The sequence below is a fragment of the Lygodium microphyllum genome, chromosome 25 (assembly GCF_053477565.2).
Source record: "Lygodium microphyllum isolate KBCC chromosome 25, Lygodium_microphyllum_v1.1.10, whole genome shotgun sequence".
Classification (NCBI taxonomy): domain Eukaryota; kingdom Viridiplantae; phylum Streptophyta; class Polypodiopsida; order Schizaeales; family Lygodiaceae; genus Lygodium; species Lygodium microphyllum.
Window position 1 is genome coordinate 1,843,321 of NC_141159.1, and position 27,063 is coordinate 1,870,383.

General features: G+C 40.9%; 1 protein-coding gene across 3 annotated transcripts; it reads right to left on the bottom strand.

Annotated features, from left to right (window-relative positions):
- Positions 1 to 200: 200 nt before the first annotated feature.
- Positions 201 to 26,793, bottom strand: LOC148013833 (nuclear distribution protein nudF-like). 3 transcript variants are annotated; one of them, XM_087667052.1, is made up of 3 exons: positions 25,622 to 26,793; positions 25,020 to 25,204; positions 201 to 537 (listed from the first exon to the last, which is right to left on the bottom strand). In XM_087667052.1, the coding sequence occupies exons 1-3, from the start codon at positions 26,626 to 26,628 to the stop codon at positions 533 to 535; spliced, it is 1,197 nt and encodes a 398-aa protein (XP_087523178.1). In that variant the 5' UTR covers positions 26,629 to 26,793; the 3' UTR covers positions 201 to 532. The 3 variants fall into 3 exon arrangements, with proteins under 3 accessions (XP_087523178.1, XP_087523176.1, XP_087523177.1); XM_087667050.1 differs by lacking the exon at positions 201 to 537 and adding an exon at positions 21,842 to 22,293; XM_087667051.1 differs by lacking the exon at positions 201 to 537 and adding an exon at positions 22,308 to 24,852.
- Between the last annotated feature and the right edge of the window lie 270 nt (positions 26,794 to 27,063).

Consider the following 27,063-nt stretch of genomic DNA (forward strand, 5'->3'; position numbering starts at 1 on the left):
AGAAAATCTATCTTGTAACATCAACAAGCTTTTATTTCATTCTTTTGATCATCAAAACAAAGAAAACAGCAAAACTTCACGTAGCATCATAGTAGATATCTCCCACGAATTTGATAGAATCAACCATAATCTTCAACATCTTCGTAGAATCCATCAATATAACAATGAACATAAATAAATACACCATTTTTGAATGGAAATCAATCACATAGTATTCACCTTCAATGTCTTCATAGTTCTCTCTCTCAATCTCTCATATATAGTTACACTGTTTTGATAGAATTGACTATCTCTGGCTCTCTCTCTCTCTCTCAATAGTACATCATCTCCTCACTACAATAATCTCATAATAACTCTCAATAATCCTTCTTAGGTCATGGATACACCTCCCAAGAGGTATGTCTAATATGAAGAGGCACCAGAGCCACTACAGTGTCTCTTCAAAGCTCACTATTGTCACTGTCACTTCAGTCTTCTCTTCAGTCTTCAGCAACTGCTTCTTCCATTTGTTTTAGCTCTTTTGAACTTAGATTCATCCTTTTCAAAAGTTAGAAAACTTCTTCCAAGTCAGACATACTTTCTACAGAACACTTACAGAAGATCTATAGAACAGTACAGTACAGTACCAAAGCAGATATACAGAACAGTTACAGAGCAGAGACAGAGCAAAGACAGAGGCTCGACAGAAGGTTTACAGAGGGTTACAGAAGGTCATCAAAACCTCATAACTCATCCTCAAACCATTACAAACTATCAAAAACTATTCAATAAGATTCCAAAAGATTTCAATCTTCATCAATCATCAATCCATGCTTCATACAGAAGACAATCAGAATAAAACAGAAGCTATACAGGAGGTATACAGAACCAATCAGAACCTCAACAGAACCTATCAGAACATCACAGAGCTTCATATCTCTACTGAGAATCATCATGATCTTCCAAAATATAATCAATATCATCCAAAAAATTCTCAAACACTTCCATTATCAATCATACATCACTCTAAATCCATCAAAAATCAATCATTCGATCCTAAACAAAAACAAAAATCAGTAAAATTCAGTCTTTTTCCACTCTCAACATATCCCCACACTTAGAAAGGAAGCATCCTCACGACCTAAAGAAAAGAAGAATATAAGTTCACTAAAGAGCTCAATTTTGATCTTCTGTAGGATCTTCAATAATCTCGCCAAACCACGACTCCAACTTATCACCTGTATTTCTAGAAAAAACTACTAAAGGAAAACTTTGTTATTCATTAACTCATCTGATAATCATTTAAAAATCATAACAAATTTGTAAAGGATATAAGAGGTTTTTCTTCAGTGCTCCACCATAGGCTTTCCATCCACCAATAGTTTGAAAAGAGCTCTCGAACAAATTATTCTCAATCAGCACAAACTCATCACATACAATTATTACAACACACACACTAACACTAACACAACCATCTGAAAGACACCTCCAAAAAGAGAGATATATCATTAAGAATCATCCAAAATACATTGCAAAGGCATCAATGAAGGTGATCCCTTTTGAAGGCTTGGTGGTTTCGAAAACGATCCATGGAGAAGGACTTATCTACAAATGTCTTTGGAGGATTTTGAAAGAACTGTAGGTAGCACATCCTTTCTAGCGAAACAAGGTATCTGCTAGGTATACATAGGGCATGAAAATATAGGACATCCAACAGTTGGGAATCAATGTTCACATTGACATTCATACAAAGCTTTGGAATGGCCTTTTGATCGTTATGGGAATGCCTATGCGTGTATGCTAGATACCAAGTAAAATGAGCCGTCAATCTCACTGAAGGATCTAGAGATTGTGAATATTGGTGAGCAAAATTGATGTAATTCTGGTATGCTTGACTGGCAGTTATCCAGTCCTCTGGAATTATTTGCTAGTTTATCTAGGGTCCTATGAGAGAATCAGTCGAGCTCCGTCCTCTTCTTCTAGGAATTTGCTGATCAAATCCATCGTATTCACTAACCAACTGAGGGGGTTGAGAAATAGAAGTCACGAGAGATGGAAGTTGAATAAGTAAAAGAGGATGTAGAGATGGGTAGGTAAAATCATAAAAGGAGGAATAAGATAAAGAAGGAGTGGCTGAAAATTTAAGTGAATCAGTTAGGAAATGTGTCAATTGATAAACAGGAAAAGTAGAAGGTATATGGATAGATGGTGAAGGGCAAGGTGGAGAAGGGGGAAAAACTCGATCTTCGATAAAAGAACAATAGGTAAATATAGGAATTTGAGGAAAAGATTGAGGTTGGAAAAGAAGAGATAAGATAGCTTGCTGAGTTGGTTTGATAAAGGGAAAGATAAGTATCATAGCGATGAGCCATTTGTTGATAGTATAATAGGCTAGGAACAGAGGGACCTAGGATAGATCTTCTTTGATAGGCATAAAAAAAGGATGAATCAAATGGATGGTTTTTGGAAAGATAAGCTAGGAGATCCACCCTCAGTTGGTTAGTGCTCTGCACATAAGTAGAAGCTGTATTCTGACGTTGATTCAGGACCACAGAATCAATCATTGAATGTCATGAATTGTCAGGGTAAGTAGCCACTTTTGAGAAATAACACTGGAACATGTCATCTATTCGCAACTCCAAATAGTTAACATACAAAACATCTTGCAAAACCACGTCCCCCACATACCAGGCCAAATCTACATCATCTGAAATGAACAGATCACCTCGTAGATACATATAAGACAGTAACATGGTATCCGTCATCATAGAATCTTCAAACACCATACAAACCACTTATGTTAGCAAATCAAAAGACCAAGCTCCACTCCAACCATCATTTGGAAGAGGAAGATCCATCGTTGAAAGCTTCATATAGAAGGCCAACTTCTGCAATTGATAGTGGACAAAGAAAAAATGGTCCGGAGGAACATACTCTTGAAAATGCTCAAATGTAGACCATAACAAATCCATCCTGGACTGCAATATTTCCACTTTATCTTGAAACAATGGACACAATGTGGCCTGTCTCTGGAGAACTGCCAAGTCCTGCTTAGAGATAGAAGGAATAATAGGAACATTGGGGCTTGGAGGAATGGACCATGACTATGCCAGTTGGTCTTACAACTGCTTAATCTGGGAAGCTTGTGATTCCACTCTATTATGAGCAGTCTGTGAAGCTGACAGTTTTGCATCTAAAAGAGTCTGAAACTCTTGAGCTTCTTTGGACATTCTCTCTTTCTCCTTTGAGACTCGAGTGACCTCTGACTGAGCTTCTGTTAACTGAATCTTCAAAGAAGATATTTCTTCTCTCTGGGTTTCAATCATTTGGGTTTGCTGCTATATCTGCTTAAACAGATCTACAAGTATGTCTTTAGCATAGGCTAACTCTGAGGTGGCCTTATGCAACTGGTCATTGGACTGCATCAGTTCTTCATAGAAAGAAGCATACAACTATTGAACACAAGCTGTCACACTGAAAGTTCAACCGAACTCTGGATGTCATTACAAAGGAATGGAATAGCATCTCCTGACACTAAACTGTTCAGTGAAGGGACTGATATTTCCAAAGAACCCTCTCTATGTGCCCTGAACAAACTATTGCATGTAAGGTAGGTAGGAAGGTCATTGCCAGATGTAGCACGAACTATGACTAAAGGAAGAACCAAGGGAGTTTTATCTGCCACACGCTTTAAGCGCTTCCGTTGAATGACCAATGGAGGAGGGGAATCAAGATCCTCTATGTCAATAGGTTCTGACTCTTCTGAAGGTGGTGGGGGAGGTACTGGATCAGATGGAGGAGGTGGTAGCACACCCTTCTTTAGGCCTGAGTATGTTAAGAAAGCATATAAGTAGGAACCATAAGTGACATTTGTGACATTTTCTCTGGTCACTTTGACAAAATGTTAGTCCATCTTTGTAAGTAGGTAAGTACTCCAATCAATGGCCACCCCTTTTAACACCATCCTGGAAGCTGTGAAGAGTTCCTTGGACAAATAATGGGATGGTATTTTGGCAGTCATAAACTTGTCTTGGAGGAATTGGTAGACTAACTTCCAAAGAGGATCAGTGATCATGGAAAAAGATACTCCTAAAGTATTTATCACTTTCTTGACATCCAGAATCTCTTTGGTCTGCTTCTGCAACAGCTTGAAAATCTCAACATTGAATAATAATTGTCTAGCTGTAACAAAGGGCTCTCCTTTGTAGAGAAGAGACAAAGCCTTCCCTAACCCTCGGGGTGTCAATACCATGGAAGCACCATGAACCAGGCCCGACTTCTTACTGTAGGATGCAAGAAACTCATCACATAGGGATGGATCATCTGGAATCAGTGGGAATGAAGCAGCCACGAAAGTCGCAAGTCTTACTTTCGCTAGAGGCTCAAAAGCCAGTAGGGAATAATAATCCCTACTGATCAACGGGACATACTAGATAGGAGGAGGAGCATGAGCCGCCATTTAGATGGAAAACACACACACCACAAATATAGACAATCACAAAAATGCCTGCAAAACAACCAAAATAGCTATAAAAAAGAAGTCGATCAAAAGAAGGATATACACAGACGTAACTAACCAATTTACCACCCCAAACAACCCACATCCTAGAAAAAATTCGGCATGACCTCTACACATATATGACTGAAAACTTCATGCGATGCAATAAGCAGGCGCCCAAAACCCCATATCAGGCAAGAAAGAAAGAAAAAGTGCAAACCGTACCCATAATCGTAGCACATAAGCAATCCATAATACCATAAAAATCTAATCAGGACCTGACCATAACTTTGACCAACAATTTCAACTAAGAGGACTTTACGCGCCCATCCCACGAAGTGTGTTTATTAAAAAAGGGGGAAAAAAGTGCAGTGAGGGAAAATGGTTTTAATGAAGGGTTTATTTTAAGAAATGATTAACAATGGGTGACATTTTATTAGGTGATAAATCTTGATAAGAAAACGTCGGTTCTTTCTTAAAATTTTAATTACAATTTATTAGGGTAAAACGGTGCTTTATCGAAACCCGGACTTCGATTCCCAGACTGGGGTCTCTAAATGCAAATTCATTAATTAAAAATTAATAGTGATGTGGAGTGTTTTTTTGTCAGTACGTGCTTTTTTTTATGACGGCTAGTTCATTTTTATTAAAAATTAAGGTACCTCTTAAGCGTACGTAGCGTGTGCAAAGTGAACGCCTGGTTCATTTTTAATTATTAGAAACAGTGTGTTTAGCGCGAATGCACATGAAAAAGTGGGTGAATATAGTTCATTTCAGCAATTATTTGTGATTAAGAGATGATGAAAATAAATAAAGCTCAAAAATAAATACCTGGTAGAGGTGTGTATGCAATAGACTGAAGGCGCACGGATTAGTCCCAAATGCAAGGAATCTAGTAAAAAAAAACAAACACCACTGACTGGAAAAAATAAAGTATCTTAGTGTGTTTGTTTGATTTTTATATTTATTTGTTATTTTTTATTTTGTTTGCTTGTGGTTTTTTTAAATTGCATTTTAGGTGTGTTTGTATTGTGTATATTGTGTGGTTTGGTTTATTTTATTATTATTTTTTTCTTTTCCATTTTTTAATAATAATTAAATCAAGATCTAGGACACATGAACATGTTGTGAAGTGTAAGGGTGGAATTTTAGCAATCCAACAAGTGTCAACAATGTGTTTTGAATTTCAGTAAATTTTTAAAAATTTTCTACAATTTTTGTGGATTTAAATTAATTTTAATGACTTTTGGAGTTTTCATGTGTTTTATGTTTATTTTTTATGTGTTTTTATGTATTTTACGGGTTTGAAAATTAAAAGGCGGTACCCGAGCTGCGTGTGAACAACGAAGGATGACTGCGTGTGAATGGCTGACTGCAACTCACCATCGCACGGACAAATCGGAAGCGCGTCCTCGCACGTGAACGCCTGCTAGCACACCTGTACACCGAGAACGGCTACACGGCGGGAAAACAACGGAGGAGAAGGAAGAAGGGGCAGAAACGGGGCTGTAAGGGAGTAGCTTAAGTGAATGTGACTGAGTAGGTTAAGTTAATTACGTTAACTGAGGCGATGAAAGCAATTAAGTTAGTTTAGTTTGTTAAATTAATTAGGTTAGTGAGGTTAGTTTAGTTTGTTAAGTTAGGTTAGTTAAGTAAGGCTAGCGAGGTTATGACTAACTAGGGGTGGGGGAAGGGGGAACGGCCAGTGACGGTTGGGAGGAGGAGGAGGAGAAAGAGAAGGAGGTGCGGGCGAGGCACAGGCCGAAGGCAGCGGCGAGGCACGCAGTCGGTGGTGGGGGAGATGGAGGAGGAAGGGCGGAGCAGGCGAGGTAGGAGGCCGAAGGCAACGGTGAGGCGGGTGGCCGCTGGAGGAACCGCGTCAAGGGGTGAGGAGGGAGTGGAGGAGATGAGGGAGAGGCGCGTGAGGCACATGCCGAAGGCAGCAGTGAGGCGGGCGGCCGGCGAGGGAGATGGAGGAGGAAGGGTGGAGCAGGCAAGGCAAGAGGCCGAAGGCAGCGGCGAGGTGGGCGGTCGGCGACAGGGAGGAGAGGATCGAATGGAGAAGGAGAGGGCGCTACTGCGACGACGCAGGGAGAGGAGAACAGAGGGAATGGAGAGGGAGATGCTGGCGACGACGAGGGGAGAGGAGAATAGAGGGTGCGCGAGAGCAGGTAAGCGATTGTTTTTGTTTTATTTATTTATTTTTTAAATTTTATTATTATTATTATTATTATTTGTTTTTTGTGTGTAAAAAGAGTGTTTTGTTTTTTGTTTTTTTTTGTGTTGTTTTTGTGTGGTTTGGAATTTAATTTGGTGGTTGTGCTGTGTTTAAAAAATAAATAAATAAATTGAATGTGGTGGGTGTGTTGTCAGCTGGTTTGTTTGTTGTTTTTTAAAATTATTATTATTATTTTAATTTAATTTGTTGGTGTTGTTGGTTAGTATGTTATTATGTTTTTTTTTTGTATGTTTATTTTTTGTGTTTGTGGAAAAAAAAGTTAGTATGTTTGATTATTATGATGATTATTATTAGTATGATTATTATTATTTTTTGTTTTTTTAAAAAGGGATTGGATGGGGGTAGTTGTTGGTTTTTTGTTTTTGTTTTTTTTTATTTTTTATTTTTTATTGTTTTTGTGCCCTTTGTTTTCATGTGTGTATTGTTGTTTATGGTTGTTAGTGATTATTTTTTTTAAAAAATAATTTAATGTGGGTTGGTTGGTTGTTATGTGTGTTTGAGTTGTGGGTTTTTTTGGTTTTTTTTAAATAAAAATAAATTGGGTATGGGTGTGCAAAAGGAACGCACCCCCGGGCGGCGCGCATGCGCGGGGCGGAGATAAAAAAATTTGCAATGAAGGGATCAAACGGGGCCATAGGGGCGTCTTGAGGTGTGTAAAATAAAAAACAGGCGTATTCACGCACGACACGAGAAACGCGGTCACACGACAAAAATGAAAAAAAATTAATAAAACCCAAACCAGACGTCAGATCGAAAAACTGTAAGAAGGAAAAATGTGCCAAGAGACGAGGGTAAAATGATGGAAAAATGCAACATCGGGTCCGGGGCAAAATCAGGGTGTCGACATGGAAAAAACACAAAAAATAAGCCGGAAAACACATACGGGTATTAATATCGAAAAATCCGCATATCAGAACGAAGTGCATAAAGAAGGAAAAATGTGCAAAACAATGTGTCCAACAAGCTTATCATGGTCAAACATAGTTCCGATTGAGATAGGACATGTTCACATGAAAAAAACCCAAAAAAGGGGCCCGAAAATAGACTCGAAAATTCATATGAAAAGAACCGTACACTGGAATAAAGGACAATAAAAAGGAAAAATATCCGAAAGAAAGTGATTCGTAGGGCTGATGCATCAAAACTCAGGTTGGGGGAAATTAGGAGGGGTTCATATAGGAAAAACACAAAAAACACACCCGAAAACCCTCAGAAAAATTAATAACTAAAAATCCGACAGTAGGAAGAGGAAGAAGGAAAAAGAAAAAAGTGAGGGAAAGTTGGCACGACATGGTTGTCAAAAGAAACTGAAATTCCAGTGAAAATAGGGCAGTTTTATAAGAAAAAATGTGAAAAATAGACACAAAAAGGGCCCAAAAACTCGTAAAAATTAATAACGGATAAACCGTGCATCGAAATGACACTGAGCAAAAAAGAAAAATGTTAGAGGAATGGGTAGGACAGGATTGACACATCAGATCAAGGTTCTGAAGCAATAAAGACGCGTTCACATGGAAAACCGTCCATTTTACGGGAATGGCTTTAAAAATTAATAACTTTAGAACCATCTATTAGAACAAGAGTTGGTAAAAAGGAAAAATGGGCAGTTCAAAGGGACGAACATGGCTGAAAGGTTGGATGTGATTCTCAATGAACACAGGATGCATTCGTATGGAAAAACCGCAAAACAAAGGATAAAGAAAAACGATCAAAGAATAGCTCCAAGGATAGGTTGAAATAGAATGGAAGAGTGGGGAAGGGACCCCATCAGGGTAAAATGAAGTCATGGCATAGATGCATGATCATAGTAGGGTGTATGCATGGGGGTATGCAACATAGACGCGCAGGGACGTGTCCCCACACTTAAAACCTTAGCAGAAAGGGTAAACCGAACATCAAGGACCTAGTACCTCACATCAGACCAACCACGAACGTCCCCACACTTAAGACATGACTGTCACTGAGAAACAGAAGGTGTAGGGTTAGAAAAACTTGGCCCAAATTACCGAGGAGGAATGTCGACTATCGAGGTTGCGTCTTGTATCATTGTCGGCTAACAGGAGGTGTCCATATGACTTCAAAGCACACATCCAACGTTCTTCGTGGCAGGGACCACGCGACAGCACCCAGGGAGGTAGCCGGTGGAAGGAATCGTCGAAAAGTCGTCGAATGACGAGGGATATTGCGCTCAAATCACGATCACTCAAAGGGAATGAAAGAACAATCACTTGCCCCATTACTAACATCACTGGAGGAAATAAAGATGAAACCCCAAAGCTCACACCCGGTTTAGGAGTCGACAAGGGAATGCTGTAGAAGGAGTATGCCAGGGTGCACAATTAATGGTGCATCAGTGCGTCCAACCCCGTCTGGTATAGGTGCAAGAAGAAAGGCCAGGGAGCCTTGTAGTGCAGTGTACAGGACAAAATGACGTGTCCTGTGCTGATGGTAGAGACCCATCCCATGGGTGCATAGGAAAACGAGAACATACCTGACTCCAATTGTCGTAACGTCCCTCAATCCTCACCTCTCAATAATTGATTAGAGAAACACCAGTCACACTCAGTCCACCCTCTATCTCACGCTCTGATAGATATAGAGGGCAACCCATTCTTGAAACCCATTGATGTAATCGTCACGATCACTTGTGCAGAGGTTGTATGCCTTGTGCACTTTTGATGATACAACAGTGCATCCCACCCTGTGTCGGCATACAGTGCAAGAAGGAAGGCCAGGGAGCCTTATGGTGCAGTGCACAGTAACAAATCGTGCGTTGTGTATTGAAAGGCCCATCCCGTGCTTGCAACACTCCGTTCACACATCTCACCTCTCATTTGATTTGAAGGGAAAGACTGATTACTCATCCCACCCTCTGTCTCACTCGTTGATAGATACAGAGGGCAGCCCATACTCACGTCCCCATCCTGTTAGGATGAAAGCTCGCATCACTCAAGGGGTTGGTAATGAAGATCATGTCAGCTCCTGTTGTCATCAGGATCTTGAAGACAAGGCGTACCCAGGGAGGCAGCCAACAAATCTTATACGTCAATGACTTGTAAAAAAAGTCGTCTGTTAAGAAGGGCAGACATACTGATATTGCAGAGATTTTGCATAAAGGGAGGTGGCTTCAAATTACTTGCTGGCAATATTTTGCTGGTGATGAGTTAGCTATCCTGAACTGCGGGGTGTTGCCACCTTTTCCACAGTTAGCTTCCTGCCCAAGGGTGTTTTCACCTTTTCTTGGAACGATGCATGTTATGTTATGACATGGAATTTCTTCCTTTTCTCCCATAACAGTTTTGTTTGTTTTGTTGTTTGTTTTTCTTTTTCTATTTCTCTTTTTTTTCCTTTTTTTTTGTTAAGAAAGAGAATGGTAGAAATATCATATGTCAGGACCAACCTCGCCACGATTGTTGGATCAGACGAGAAGAAAACAAGGTCGGGTTGAGAGATATGTGTGAGGGGCTAGCCAAGCGAGACCGCCTCATGAGGAGAATCATAAGGGCTATCAAAAGCACGACGAGAAAGACAGTGCGATGCCCAAAAGGGAAAGGGTAGGTCGACTGTAATTGTTAAGATCCCCAGGGAGGGAAGTACATTTTTACATGATAGCCATTGATCAGGAAGGGATCATCAAAGGCATCAATGGTCTGCACCTAAACAGAGCCATTAGGATTGACAGCAAGTACCTTGTATGGGCCCATCCACCATTATTGAAGCTTGCCAGGAAACTTGCCAAATCTCGAATCATAGGCTAGGACAAGATCACCTTCTTTGAGCTCCTTGTGCTTGATGAAACTGTCATGATAAGCCTTGCGTCACATTTGATTAGTTTCCATGCACTGTAGGGCCATCCGCCGTATCTCAGCCAAGCATGACGGCATCGAAGAGACTCATCATCTCCCAAGCGTTCTTTAACTACCATGCGCAAAGAGGGCAATTCCAGTTCAACATGGAAGACGGCTTCTAAACCATACACTAGCTGGAAAGGGGTCTGTCTTGTAGCTGTCTTATGGGAGGTTCTGTATGCCCAAAGGGCCTCTGTAAGTCGATTGTCCCAGTCACGATGATGTATGGCAATCGTTCTTGTCAGAATCGAGCAGAGAATGCGATTGGTGACTTCAAATTTCCCATGCTCTATGGTAGTAAGGAGTGGACTTGCGATGGTGGATCTTATACAGTTCCGTCAGCTCCTCCATGATTTTGTTAAGGAAATGAGTACATCTGTCACTTACCAGCTCGAGGGGACTGCCAAAATGGGTGATAATATTCTCGTACATGAACAGGGCTACGCTGTTACCATCATCACGCTTTAGTGCTTTAGCTTCACACCACTTTGTGACATAATCCATACATACTAAGATGTATTAGTTCTGCTTTTGTCTAGTGGGTGGATCAATGGGACCCACAAAATCAATCCCCCACTTCTCGAACGGCTTTAGGGGAAGAATGGGTTGCAGTGGCATGGCACTTGTTTTGGTGGGTTTTATTGAAGATCAAAGTTGAGCTCTTGAATGAACTTGTATTCCCTTTTTCCTGGTTCGCGAACCAGGAAAAAGGGAATACAAGTTCATTCAAGAGCTCAACTTTATGCTGATGCAAAGAAGAAGAAACCTCTTATATCCTTTTAAGGGAATACTAGTTCATTCAAGAGCTCAACTTTGATATTCAATAAATATTCAAAAATAGTCCATCCAACCACGACCCCAACTTATAACCTGTATCTGATATAAAGAATACAACGAAAGGAAAACCCTTCATACATTAACACTTCTTATCAAACTGGAAATCCCAACAAACTTATAAAGGATATAAGAGGTTTCTTCTTCTTTGCATCAGCATCTTCAACTATCCAACCAGCAACACCATCACCGCAATTCTCAAAAAATGTAGCTCGCACAAAAGCAAATTGAATAGGCAACCACCACGATCTTATCACATAAATTAACCCACAACACAAACACTACACACAACACAACCATCTGAATGATTCCTCCAAAAAGAGAGATTTAATATTAAAAATCATCCACAATACATTGCAAAGGTATCAATGAAGATGATCCCTTTTGAAGGCTTGATGATTTCGAAAACGATCCAGGGACAAGGATTCATCTACAAATGTCTTGGGAGGATTCTGAAAGAATTGAAGGTAGCACATCCTTTCCAATAAGATAAGGTATTTGCTAGGCAAACAGAGGGCATGAAAGTACAAGACATCCAGTTGCTGGGAATCAATGCTCACATTGTCATTCATGCACAACTTTGGAATAGATTTTGAGTCATTATGGGAATGCCTATGCATATACGCCAGGTACCAAGTAAAATGAGCAGTTATGCGCACAGAAGGATCTGCAGACTGAGATATTGCTGAGCAAAATGCAGATAATTCTGATAAGCCTGACTAGCACTTATCCATTCTCGTAGGATCAATGGCCAATTGATTTGAGGTCCAGTAAGGGAATCATTTGAACTCTAGCCTCTTCTTTGAAGAATCTTCTGATCAAAACCTTGATACCCACTAACCAACTGAGGAGGATTAGGAATAGAAGTGTTAGGAAACGGAAGAGGGACTAATGAAAGAGGATGAAGCGATGGATAGGCAAAATCATAAAATGAAGAATGGATTAAAGATGGATTTGCTGAAAATTGAGGAGATTTGATTAAGAAAGGCGTTAAAAGATAAGCAGGAAAAGTTGATAGAATGTCAGGGGATGGGAAAGGACAAGGATCAGGAGGTAGAAAAACTTGATCTTCAATAAAAGAACAATGGGTAAATATAGGAATTTGAGGAGATCCTTGAGGTTGGAAAAGAAGGGGTAAAATGACCTTTGGGTTAGATTGAAAAAGGAAAATATAAGCATCATACCTATGGGCCATTTGTTGATAATGAGTTAGGCATGGTAAGGACGGACCTAAAGCTGATCTACGATGATAGGCTTCAAAGAAAGAAGTATCAAATGGGGGTTGGTTGGAGAGATAGACTAAAAGATCCACCCTCAGTTGCTTAATGTTCTGGGCATGAGCTGAAGCTTTGACCTGACGGTGATTCAAAATGACAGCATCAACCATAGTGTGCCATGAAAACTCAGGACACTCAGCCACCTTTGAAGAATATCCCTGGAACATCTCATCAATCCTCAACTCCAAATGTCGGATATACAAAGAAGCTTGCAATACCACATCTTCGACATACCAAGCCAGATCTTCATCATCTAGAATTAGTAAATCACCCCTCAAATACATATAGGATAGAAGCATCGTATCTGGAGTGACAGAGTCTTCAAAAACCATCCTCACTACTTCTATTAGCAAATCAGAAGACCAGGTCCCACTTCATCCATCCTCTGGAATAGATAAATCCATCGTGGAAAGTTTTATATAGAAGGCCAACTTCTGTTGTTGATAATGGACAAAAAAGGAATGATCTTGTGGAACATATTCTTGATACTGCTCAAAAGAAGACCATAATAAATCCATGCGAGATTGCAATCTTTCCACCTTGGCTTGAAATAAGGGACATAATGTAGCCTGTCTCTGAAGAGCTGCCAAGTCTACAGGGGATAAAAGAGAAACTGGTTGCACAGGACTCTATGTATTAGACCGAGACTGAGCCAACTGATCTTTGAGTTGCCAGATTTGAGCATTGCTCTGGTCTAAGATAGCTGTGGTGGATTTAAACTTCTCTGCTTGGGAAGCTATCACCTCCTTCATCTCTTGACTCTCCTTCTGTAACTTATCCCTCTCCTCTGTTATTACAACAACCACTTGAGACCTAGCTTCTGCCAACTCAGCTTTCAACTTAGAGATTTCAGCTTTCTGAGTATCCATGAGCTTACTCTGCTGCTCCATTTGCGTACAAAGGTCAGAGAATTTCTCCTGAGTAGAGGCTAACTCAGTATTGCTCTTATTTAGTTCCTCCTTAGACTGCTGAACTTCATCATAAAATGAAGAATATAATTGCTGGATACAGGCAGTCATCGAAAGTTCAATAGAACTCTGGATATCCTTGCACAGGAACGGAATAGCATCTCCTGTTACCAGGCGGTGAACAGAAGGAATAGTAAGTTCTAGTATCCCATCTCTATGGGCTCTGAAAAGATTTGGCGTCTGAAGGAATGCAGACAAGGTGCTGCAAGGCTGGGCAAAAACTGTCACTGGAACCGGAGGAGCAAGAATAGGCACTCACTCAGCCACCCTCTTGAGGCGTTTTCTCTGAATGACAAGGGGAGGAGGAGAATCATCATCCTCAATTATCACATCATCATCTTCATTATGAGGCGGAGGAGGAACTTCTGGAGGATCAATTGGAGGTAAAGGAACTTCCTTTGCAGGGGCAGCATGTAGCAAGAAGACATAAAGGAAGGACCCAAATATAATATTAGTCACATTTCCTTGAGTAGCTCGGATAAAGTGGTGATCCATCTTGGAGAGGAGGTAGGTACTCCAATCAATAGTTATGCCTTTCAAAATCATTCGTGAAGCTGTAAACAACTCCTTGGAAAGATAATGAGATGGGGATTTTGCAGGCATGAACCTGTCCTGAAGGAATTGACATAGCTGTTTCTATAGGGGATTGGAAATCATGGAGACACCGACTCCTGACGTGGTAATGACCTCTTCGGATCAAGAACATCTTGAGTTTGCTTCTGCAACAGCTTCAAAATATCGTCATTGGCGAACAACTGTCTGGCAGCAGGGACAGACTCCCCATGATACGGCAGACCAAGAGCCTTACCTAGACTCTTCGGTGTCAGAAGAACAATAATGCCACGAACTGGACCAGACCTCTTACTGCAAGAGGTTAAAAACTCGTCACAAATGGTAGGATCATCTGGAACCAGTGGGAAAGAAAGGCCATGAACTTGCACAAGCCAGCTTTAGCGACAATGTTCGAATCCAGTAACAAAGAATAATTATGTAAAGTCAAAGGAACATACTGGATCGGGGGAGGAGTACGAGAGGGCGCCATTCAGATGGTTACACACACACACCACAAACACAGACAAACAAAGAGAATGTCTGCAAAGCAACATACAAAAACCAAGGATAATATATCAACCAAGGTGGTAAAACGTGACTCGACCAACTATCCCTAAGCAAACCACAGCCTAGAAAAAAAAATTCGACATGACCTCTACACATATGCGACCGAAAACTTCATGCGATGTAACATGCAAACACCCAAATCCTCATATCAGGCAATAAAGAAAAAAAACTACACACCGTACCCATAATCGTAACACATGGACAAATCAGACTACAAAAAAAAAAACGGACATCAAGACTGGAGCATAACTTGACCATCAGTGGTAACTAATAGATTTGTATGCGCCCATCCCACGAAGCGAGTTTATTAAAAAGGAAAAATAAGTGCAGTGAGGGGAAATGAATTTAATGAAAGGTTCATTTTATGAATTATTAAGAAATAGGTGAATTTTTATTTAAGTGTTAAACCTTAACAAGAAAACGACGGTTCCTTCTTAAAATTTTAATTACAAATTATTAAGTTGGAGCGGTGCTTTAACGCAACCTGGACTTTGATACCAGATTGAGGTCTCTAAATGCAAATTCATTTATTAAAAATTAAGGTGATGTGGAGTGTTTTTTTGCCAACGCGTGCTTTTGTGATGGCTGGCTCAATTTTATTATAAATATTAAGGTGCCTCTGAAGCGCACGTAGTGCGTGCCAAGTAAACGGCTGGTTGATTTTAATTAGAAAAAGGTGTGTTTGGCGCGAGCGCGCGTGCCATGGTGGTGTTTAGGATTCATGTTAAAAATTAGGCGTGAATTTTGGGGTAGCAAAAAAAATAAAAAATATAAAAAGGAAAATACCTGAAAGTGGGTGTATGTGTATGCAATGAATGAGCACGTCTCAATCCCCAAAATATAGGTCAGCAATCCAAAAAGAAAAACCACGAACTGAGAATAATTGGACACACGACATAGCAAGATTAGTGTATATGAATTTGTTTGGATGACTGATGGCTTATATGTTGTTGTTTTTTGTTTTTGTTTTTGTTAAAATGTTGTGTATTGTTGATTGTGTATTTTGGTTTTTATGTATTTTTATTTGTTGTAATGTTTTTTTCCGTGCTTTTGTTGATCTTTGTGGCAAAATTTTGACAATGAAATACATATAAAAATATTGAAGATTTTCAGCATCAATCCACCGCATGTGACCAAGGTATCTGGATTTTTTCAGATTTTTCAGCTTGTGTTTGGAATTAAATAGGATTTTTCATGAATTTAGGCATTGAATGAAGCATTTTTGCCATAAAATAATAATGGAATAAATTGACACAGCATTTTTAACTTAGAAAATATTTCAAAAATAAGCAAAGAAGTTGATAAAAATTTTAAGATTTTTTTTGCAATTAAATTGGTATTTTTACCAATTTTAATGAATTTTTACTCATTTTATGTGTATTTTTGAAAGAATTTTTACTTTTAATTTTTTTTTGAAAATTTTTTATGAGATTTTTAATTTGGAAAAATATTTCAATTGACTGCAAAAATACTGGAAAATTTTTAAGAAATTTTCTGTAAATTTTTTGAATTTTTAAATATATTTTTAAGGTTTTTCAAGTTTGAAAATAAAAAATTCAGAAATATATATCTGGGAATGGATTGCGTGTTAGCTGCGTGTGAACAGCTGGCTAGTGCACACCACCGCACGGATAAGCGAACGCCCGTCCCCGCGCGTGAACGACCGCTGAGCTCGCACGAACCCGCGATCACGAACACACACGAACAGCCGCTAACGGACACGATAAAAACCGCAGCAACACGGGTGGCCGTGTGAAAACCACGGGTGGTGGGTGGGTTTCATCGGGGGAGTCGTATGTGACTCGCGGTGGGAGGGGGTAAACCGGAGCGAAGGGAGGGAAGGGGTTAAGGTGTGGGGAGATTTAAGAAGGGTGGTGGGAATAGGTATTAAGGAGGGGGGGTTTTGAAGACCGTGATCTTCATGTAGCAGAGTTTATGGTAGCATGTGTGGCTAACAATGCCAGAACCCCTGAGCATTGGTTAGCAATATTCCCCGCCACTTTCAAGGGCGCGGCGTTTCAGTGGTATGAGAGACAAGCAGCAGGAACTTTTGGCACATGGGACGACCTGAAGTTGGCATTCCTCACTAAATTTAGGCATGACGGTTTTGAAGAGCGGATGCGAGAGGAATTTATGAATTTAAGTCAATTCTCTGGAGAAAGAGTAGAAGCTTATGTCTCACGAATGGAATCCATCTTGAAGAGATGGACTAACCACAATCTAGATGATGGCATTCAGAAGGGAGTGTTTCTCAGAGGATTACAACCAGAAGTCCGTAAGTTTGTGGAGCTGCAAAGACCAGCCACACTGCAAGCTGCAACAGAAGGTGCAAGACTGTACGATGAAGTGGAAGCTAGATTGGCGATGAATCCAGGAAGAGGAGTCCTACCTCCTTTGATGCCAGGAATGATGTACCCACCAAATGCAGTCCCAGGGACAGTCCCCTACCCCTACCAACAGATGCCCCCAGTATCACAGTACAGTGCACCAAATCCACTGTGGCCACAATCAATGCCTCAAATGATGGTTCAACCACAACAACAATGGTCCCAACCAATTTCCCCAATGCCAAATCAGCAGCAACAGTGGAACCCTACCAACTGGAGCAAACAGCCAACAGTTCAAACAGGAGCTCTGAATCAGAATCAGAACAGAGACCCCTCTGCACCAGCCCAACCTGTTTATGCAGTGATTACAGAGACTCCTCAAAACCCTACTGCCAGTACCTCAAGAGGAGAAATCTTGAAGGATTATTTATCCAACTTAGTTGCAAATATAAAAAAGAAGTTGATGGATGTGATTACAGAGCAGCTACAGACGCTGAAAGTGAATACCGCTAGCATATCCAACGTTGCAGGAGCAGGAAGAGATGTGATGCGGTCAAATACTTGGTGTGGTAAGTGTCATCAAGCAGGCCATTTAGCCACTGAATGTACACGAAAGCCAACAGTCCTTGGAGCTTTATGTTCCTACTGTTTGCGGAAGAACCATACAGAGGATATTTGCTCTCTGAAGGAAATGCATGATAGGAGAAGGAAGGAAGAAGACGCAAGATTCAACTTGCTGGAATCCAAAATGACAACACACGATATTGGACCCAAGCCTAGAGAGTTTGGTCCTAATTTCGGTCCAAGGAGGTTTCCATCCCAAAGTTACAGAGGAAGACAGTCTGGTGGTGGTCAGAGATCAGAAGTGGAGTGTTCCAGATGTGGAGAAAAGGGACACATTTCACCAAATTGTCCCAATCCCAGAAGGTCAGTGGATTACAAGCCCTTATGCAGTCAATGCAAAGGAGAAGGCCACACTGCAAAAGACTGTCCAAGCCTTGCCCCGGTGAAAAACAATGCTACTGATAATCCGGCCAAGGCCCAAGAGCCTACCTCCAATTTAGTGGAATTGGAAGTTACTGTTATCACGCGTGCAAAGAAGAAGGAACCACCTATCTAGAAAGAAAATAATCCTCTTACCAGAACAGTAAAGTTCAATCTTCCATCAGAAGAACAGAGCTTGACAGTGCTGTACAGAGCACTACAGTGCCATAGAGAGTCACAGAGACAATTCCAGAGACAGGACCAGAGGTCCAGGAGATAGAAGAGGAGGAGGTGCCACAAGTGGCAGAAGAAGTTTCCATGATGCCCCTGTTGGAAGAAAAAAGGAAAATGAAAATGGGTGTTGCCCCATTCCCTAACCGGTTAGAGAAGCCAGTGGATCCTATTAAGGAATACGATCTGATCAGAGATCTAGATACCTTTAAAACAAACCTCACATTCTGACAATTATTGATGTTGTCTCCCAGTTTTCGAAAAAGATTCAAAAGTATACTAACAAGAAGACGTGGCTTAAGGATTGCTCCTTCAACAGCAACAAAGTCCAACAAAGCTCCAGAGCCTGTAAAAGAAGTGGATGTGGCTAACGCCTTCCTAGATCCAGGTACCCCAGAGACTGGTGTGTGGATAGAAGGCTGCTTTATTGCAAATGCACTGATTGATGGTGGCTCATCAGTGAACATTATGACGGATGTGACAATGAAGGATCTAGGCCTACAAGGTGTGCAACCAACCCAATGGCTCATCAGACTGGCGGATCAGAGCAGAATCAAGCCTTTGGGCATTCACCCATATGTGAAGACTACAGTGGCTGGAAAATATTATTGGCTAACCTATCTGGTGGTAAAGCCAAACTCTTATGGTATTCCTACCCCCTATTACTGGGCAGACCATGGCTTTTTGAAGCCAGAGCAAGGACGGATTGGTTCAAAAGAACCTTGACCTTGGGTAGAGGACCTAATAAAGTGGTACTGAAGCTATATGGTGCTAAAAAAGGACATGGATCCACCTCCTTGGAATTATCTTCTGACTCCCCTAATGAGGCTACAGATAGAACATCAGCAGAAGAAGATGCTGTCAAACAGATCCTTTCCAAGAAAACAGTGGCACAATCCCTGACAGTGGGCACTGTAAGCCAACTCCCAAAAGATGCAAAGCCATTATCAATGGGTGAATACTTCCTGCCTGAACCAGGAATGATTTCCGAAATCACTTTTGACAGTGAGATAGAAGCATGGATGTACTACTCTCCCTGTTACATGGCCATAGTAGAGCTAGAGACAGAGGCAGAAGATGAAACAGAGAACCTGTTCTTCTCTTACAGAGCTCCTACAGAGACAGAGACAGAGACAGAGATAGAGACAGAGACCGAAGAGGATGGAGATGATATTGAAGAAGAAGGTTATAAAAGCGAGACGGAATAGTCTATCCCACCTGAAGAGGATACATATGAAGAAGAAGTTCCAGAAGCATCGGAAGCAGACGAGCTCATGCTGTGGGACAGAATGGAGATGGTACCATTTGGTCCGATAAATGGATTTTCTCATATGCAAAAACTTTATAAGAAATGGTTAAAGAAGACCAAGCCATCTTTTAGCAATGGCTCATGCCACCCTCACCCACCTTTGCCAAGAAACGATGATGATGATGATGCACCGTGCCAACAAGTACCAGTCTCACGATTCCAACAGGCATCAGAGGGTCCCTGTTATGTGATGTTCTTGGACGCGTCATCAGAAGATGAGTCTTCAAGCCAAGAGGTAACTAATCTTGAAACCAAACCCGAAACGGCTCTAATCCCATTTCAACATCTCAAGGGGCAACCTAAGTCTCCACCAAAAGAAGAAGTTGGTTCTAGTGGGACATCAGAAGAGGACACTACCCCCTTGAAGGAGTCGGATCTGTACCCAGAAGCAGTCCGTGGGACCTTCATCCGTGAAGTAGAAGGTGAAAGGCAGTTAACTTTTGTGGATGCAGATGGCACTGAACGCCATTTGAAGGTGGGTAGCAGTCTACCAGAAGAGGAGTTGTCAACTTTGTACAACTTATTGAAAGAGAATCTGGACGTGTTTGCGTGGTCCTACAAAGACCTAAAGGGGATTGATCCCACAATATGTCAGCATCATATTGATTTGGAGCCTGATGCCAAGCCAGTACGGCAACGACAGAGGCAAATGAACCCGAATTATTCCACATTGGTGAAAGCAGAGCTCCTGAAGCTTCTGGAAGCCGAGTTCATCTATCCAGTTGCAAATAGTGAATGGGTCTCACCCATCGTGGTTGTACCCAAGAATAATGGCAAGCTTCGTATATGTGTGGATTTCCGCAAGTTGAATTTCAAGACAAAGAAGGATCACTTTCCTATCCCTTTCACAGACCAACTGTTAGACACAGTGGCAGGACATGAGCTTTATTCCCTTCTGGATGGATTCAACGAATATAACCAAGTGCAGATAGCAGAAGAAGACCAATCCAAAACAACCTTCACCATAGAATGGGGGACCTACGCTTACCGAGTGATGCCGTTTGGGCTCTGCAATGCCCCTGCTACCTTCCAGCGAGTCATGATGGCCACATTCTAAAATCATCTGCACGACTTTATTGAGGTATATTTGGATGACTTCTGTGTCTATAGTTTGATCCGTGAACACTGGGGACATTTGGAACAATGCTTTGATCGATGCCGGGAGTACGGGATCTCCCTCAACCCTGACAAATGCATCTTTGGGGTCTCTTCTGGAGTTCTGTTGGGCCACATTGTCTCTGCATAAGGGATATCAACAGACCCTGCAAAGATCGAAAATATTGCAGCTTTGACAGCACCCACCAACCTCAAACAGTTAAGGGAATTCCTAGGCCATGTGGGTTACTATAGAAGGTTCATAGCCCATTTTGCAACAAAGGAAACCTCCTTGCACAAGCTTCTGAGGAAAGATGCAGAGTTTATTTGGACGGAAGAATGTGACAAAGCCTTCAACACTCTAAAGCAGTGTCTGATTGAGGCACCCATTCTGCAGCCTCCTGATTGAACGAAGGAGTTTCATGTACACACTGATGCATCAGTTGAAAGACTAGGCACTGTCCTATGTCAAAAGGGCCCCTCCAAATTAGATCAACCGATCTATTACGCAAGCCGAAAAGTCACTGATAGGGAACGGAACTATACAGTGACAGAGCTTGAGTGCTTGGCAATGGTGTTTGCCCTAGAGAAGTTTCGCCACTACTTACTATCTACTCACTTTAAATTTTATGTGGATCATGAGGCCCTGTCCTTCCTGATGAACAAAGCAGACGTGAAAGGACTTGCCACTAAGATGCAAGTTTCTGCTACTTCAACAAGAAGAGGAAACTGTCCACCACATAGAGCATGCATCATGATGGTGATATGTTTCCGCCATTGTGGAATGAACTTCTTGTGGAAAGTGGCTTTGATTATGAGAAATTCTAACTCTTTAGTGGAAGAAGGAACTTTACAAACATCCATTGAATTCTTCTCTTCTTGGCAATGCCATTTCCTTCATTTTTAGCCTCTTTTGGTGCTTGTTGATGGCAAGTTTCCTCGGCTGCGCACCAAAAACATGGAGCCCCAAGAGGAACACTAAAGAAAAGGGAATTCTCTTGCAAGAAAATCTATCTTGTAACATCAACAAGCTTTTTTATTAGGTTTTATATGATCACAATGAAGAAAAGAACACCATGCACAACAAATCTTCATGCAGCATCATGTAGATCTCCCACGGATTTGATAGAATCAACCATATTCTCCAACATCTTCACAAAATCCATCAATAGAACAAAGAACACAAGGAAATACGCCATCTTTGAATGGAAATCAATCACATATTATCCATCTTCAATGTCTTCATAGTTCTCTCTCTCAATCTCTCACATACAGTTACATCGTTTTGATAGATTTGACTATCTCTAACTCTCTCTCTCTCTCTCTCTCCATCAATAGTACATCATCTCCTCACTACAATGCTCTCATAATAACCCTCAATAATCCTTCTTAGGTCGTGGATGCACCTCCCAAGAGGTATGTCCGATATGAAGAGGCACCAGAGCCACTACAGTGTCTTTTCATAGCTCACCACTGTCACTTCACTCCAGTCTTTACTTGAGTCTTCAGCAGCTACTTCTTTGACTTCTTTTAGCTCTTTTGCACTTGTATTCACCTCTTTCCAAGGCTAGAAAACTTTCCCAAGCTACACTCTCATCCAACAGAACACATACAGAAGCATATAGAAGGTCTACAGAGGCTCACGGAAGCTCAACAGAGAGTTACAGAAGGTCAACATAAAGCATCAGAACCACATAACTCATACCAAAACCATTCCAAACCATCAAAAATCACTCAATAAGCTTTCAAACAATCTCAAATCCTATCAATCAATACTCCATCCTTCCATATAGAGAGAAAACAGAACAAAACAGAAGCTTAGCAGAAGCTATCAGGACCAAACAGAACATATCAGAATATCAACAGAACTTCACGTCTCTACTAATAAACATCATGAGCATAATAAAACCATTCCAACCTATCCAAAACACTCTCAAACCACTTCCAAACCATCAATCATCTCATAAAATCAACCACTCAGCTCCCAAAAATAACAAAAATCAGCCAAAAAATAGGTCATTTCAACACTCTAACACTGTTTTAGCCTTTTGGTCACCATACCAATTGTAGTAGAATATCATCAATATCAGGTTGGCTTGTTTTATCGGTCTCCTATTTCAATCCACCCTAATTCATGCCTCCCATATGGAGACAAGATTTTCATCATTCTAGTCACCCATCATTTTTTCCCATATTTTCACAAGTTTGATATTTTGCCATCAATCCGTTGCCTTCACTGGACATCTCCATAACATGTAAGGATTGATTGAAGAAACAATTATTTCTACCTTTTATAGGTTGTTTTGGCCTTCTCAAAGTTGATATTATAAAAGTATAGCAAAGAGTATAGAGTCATTTTCCCGAGTAGTCCCTATTAAAATATGGTATGTTTTCTTGGTTTTAATGGTAACAAATGGAAGATGGTACGATTAGAAGATCGGATGGGGAAGGCCACCCAAAGAGATTATGAGGAATATAGAAGAAACAATAAAGACCATGAAGAATAGCATTTTGACCATTGGAATATTAACCTATATTTTGACAATTTGTCAACTCAATTGTGAGTTCCATGTGGAGTAACATGTCTGCTAGCAAGTTTATGAAGTCTTCAAGTATATATTGACAAACAAAAAATTCATCACTAGCACTGCAAGATATCATCCAATCTTCAAAAATTCATCCAAATTTCCTATCTAGTCATAGTGCTAGTTCAAGAAAGATCCCAAGCTAAGTTGTGTATCCCAATAGTTCAAAGGGTGCATTGGTGTGAGCATGATATTCCTATCTCCAATTAATCCATGGTGCACCATTGGAGTTTGAGTGTAATGATCACTATCTTCCCCACATATTTTCCAATGCCACTACCCTAATACTAACCCAATTTCAACTTCTTACACAAGTTTCTGTTTAATGTATAGTAATAAGTTTATCAAGAGACCAAGTCACATGCACTACTCAATTTCGAGTGTGATGTGAAAGTTAACTAGAATTCACAAGTTCAATCAATCAAACTATCCATCCATTGCTCATCATCAATGCACATTCTATTTCGAGCAAGTTCAAAGTTTCAAAAGTCAAAATGGACAAACCTTTGTAAAGTCATTTAAGTTCAAAGTCAATGCATGAGACTCCGGGTCGATTCACCAGAAAGTAAGTATCTTGCTCTTTTTAAAGAATGAGATAGCTTATCACCCATTACTCTTTGTAATTACGGACGTGCTATAGGTAAGGCATTGTCACTCAAGAGATCCCACGTCTCCCTCTTCTCAAGTTTCTCCAACAATCTATGTGCAATGTATCTACACACGAGTTGTCACATATTTTCTTTATGGAGCAAACAAACAAATATTACCCTAATACATGTGTCCCATTTTGTTAATTAATTGCTCTAACACTGCTTGAAATTATGTATTTATAGTCACTTTTATACTTGAATTGCAAAGGGCATTTTGTTAATTCTAGCAAAATCTCAATAACATGCTTTTATTTTTTGTCGGTATCCAAAATAAGATATTGATTTTGACTTATGTATATCAAATTATAGGGGTTTGTTTTATATGCAATGAAAAAAAGCCAAAAAGATCATTTGGAGAAAAACAAAGACAAAATAGAGGCATCTCAAGGTGCATGATCAGTCTCCTTTATACCAAATAGTTAGCTACCTTTTCAAGCTTGTTGAATAATTTGTTTTAGGTGAAGAACTATAAGCAGGGGCGTACAAAGCTCCTTCCAATAGCATCCAACATTAATGCCAGTTAGTAATCTTTAAAGTTCCATCTCCTTAATGAAAATATTTACTTCATGCTTGGGAGATGATTTGTGTGTAGCCTTAGCTCTATTCAATTACATGGAGATTGATTTCGCTTCTTTAATAGTGATCTAGACACTAGCTATGATTGAAGATACATAATGGTTTTTGGACCTCTCGAGTTTGATGGCTTCAACTTAGACAATCTTCAACATTGGTGGGCTATCTATAGTACTCATCCTTATTCGTACAGGGCATGAAAATGCTCCATAGAATCGTAAATGGGAGCAACAATATTGATTACCCAAATATCTAACTCCACTTAGGACTCATTGAGCTAAAGGTGCAACAAATCAAATACCAAAAATGCAAATCCTTGAGGAGTAATACCAACAGCTGCAATAGAGTAGATGGAGTTAACAGTCTAAAGCACATGGATTAAACATGCATGGGAGGGCTACAAGTTACCCTAGATATGCTAGCCCTTCAAACACAACTCTTGTATGTTGACAACAAACTGAAATGGTAAGATCATCAGATAACTATATGGGAAATAGACTTACCTGACACATGGAGACTGTAAATAAAGTCACGATGATCTTTCAATGTATGAAGAACTTGGAAAGAGCGCCTTGGGTCAAGGACCTTCATTATCTTATCAGCTCCTGCTGTAACTATAAGTGGGCATCCACAAGTAGATATTCTTGAGACCTTAATGCAAGAGACAGCGCCTTGATCCTTTGAAGAACTGCAAAATGGTGACACCTTCAACACATTAAGAAAATAAGAATATGAAGTTTTGCATAATTCCATAATTATAGTGGTTCATCTCGGTAGAATTCCTAAAATGTAGTTGACTTCTTGAGTATTTCTCAATATTTAGCCTTGCAAGTTTACTAAATGTGTCATGGCAACATTTCAAACTCATCCTATTAAAGAGAGAAAGCTCCTGAATGCTAAGTGCTGAGTACATGCACCATCCTGATGTGCACCTGTCCCCTTGCGGAAGTACCAGTAAGACATTCTGGAGTACAATATCTCTTACTGCAAGCTGAACCCCAGAATTACTCATCACTTTGGCATGTGGGACGGACAAGCTGTCTAGACACCAAAATGATCACATATAACATGATGAGCTTCACTACAAAGGTAGAGATAGACTGACCTGTGAAGTATCAAAGAGCAAACTGGTGCTTTAATCCTGAAATCCCACACTTGCAAAACTCCATCCTGGCCTCCTGTCAGGAACAGTTCTGCAGTGGTTCCAGAAGTGTGATCATCACTGGCTTCACAACTAGTACATTCAACTGCAGTCACATGACCAGAATGAGCGTTCTTGCAATGCAGGACTGCTGAGCCTGTTGCACTATCCCACAGTATGACAGCGCCATCACGGCATCCACTCGCAAGTCCATCCTTTGAGCCCAATGCAAAGTCCATGACTGCTGCTCTGTGGCCTTGCAAGCTGCAAACAGCATTCTTGCTCCTCCTGCTCAGGTCCCACAGCATAAGTGACTTGTCATAGCTTGAGCTTACCGCCATCAAGCCACCATTTTTGACATGCAGAGCTGATATGGAGCCACTGTGTCCAGTGAGATCGACGCATCGAACACCTCTGCGTTCCCATAGGCAGAGCTTGCTGTCCATGCCCCCACTAAGAACCCTACCATCAGGCAGATGATCCACGCAAGTCACCCAATCTGTGTGGCCATAGCCTTTGCCATAAAGTGCCTTCCTGAACTCTCCTGTTCGGACATTGACAATGTAGACAGCATGATCTGACGAGCCTATGGCAGCCTCTAAGCCGTGTACGCTCATGCAGAGGCTGGGCCTGTCAGACAAATTGATCAATTTGCCTGCCGGATCGGCTGGTCCCTGCATCCAAGGTTCTGAGAGGAGATGGTGAGCGCGCAGGGGTTTGCCCGATGCAGGATGGAGATCTGGTTTAAGGCATGACGGTGATCGTGCAGGTGAATCTGGTGATGATGATGATGGACTAGGAAGACTGTCAGGAGGAAGGCCACATGCAGAGGTAAAGTGATCACAGAAGTTCTGATGCGTGTCGCCTGATGAGGCACATCCTGTCGTCCGGGCAAACGCTCCATCGAGAGCCTTGGAGGTGCGATGGACGACAGATGCATTCTTTCTGGGGACTGCATTATTTCGTATCATCCTCCTCCTGAGACCTCGGGAGAGAGCTGGGATCGATTGCTCGTTATCGCGACAGCAGAATCGCGCGCCAAGAAGCTAAGAACAAGATATTCTGCTGTCAAGAAGCCAAGAACAAGAAAGACTCCTTTGCAGTGATAAGGTGGCAAAGCGATGGGCTCGTTTCATAGCAACTCAAATCATCAATATGTTTCCTTCGATACTCTATCTACACTATATTAACGCGAAAAGATAATAATATTTCTGATAAAGGCTTTTACAACATATGAAAGATCATAGAGATCCATCAACCTTTCCTAATACCCTTAAATTTCCTTTCCACCTCCCAAAACCAACAGTTCTTATATGCAATATATATCCAGCCAGCTAAATACAACCCTGGTGCCCTCAAAGACCAGCTGCATTTGGGCTTCCCACAACAAGGTTAAAATCTGACAT

What these genes read in the sequence shown, in the direction of transcription:
- LOC148013833 (XM_087667050.1), bottom strand. Translation starts at nt 26,628, where the DNA reads ATGATACGAAATAATGCAGTCCCCAGAAAGAATGCATCTGTCGTCCAT. An exon ending in TGCTCTTTGATACTTCACAG is followed by an intron (nt 25,205 to 25,621) that starts GTCAGTCTATCT and finishes ACCATTTTGCAG; the next exon opens with TTCTTCAAAGGATCAAGGCG. An exon ending in TTACAGTCTCCATGTGTCAG is followed by an intron (nt 22,294 to 25,019) that starts GTAAGTCTATTT and finishes ATGAGAGTGTAG; the next exon opens with CTTGGGAAAGTTTTCTAGCC.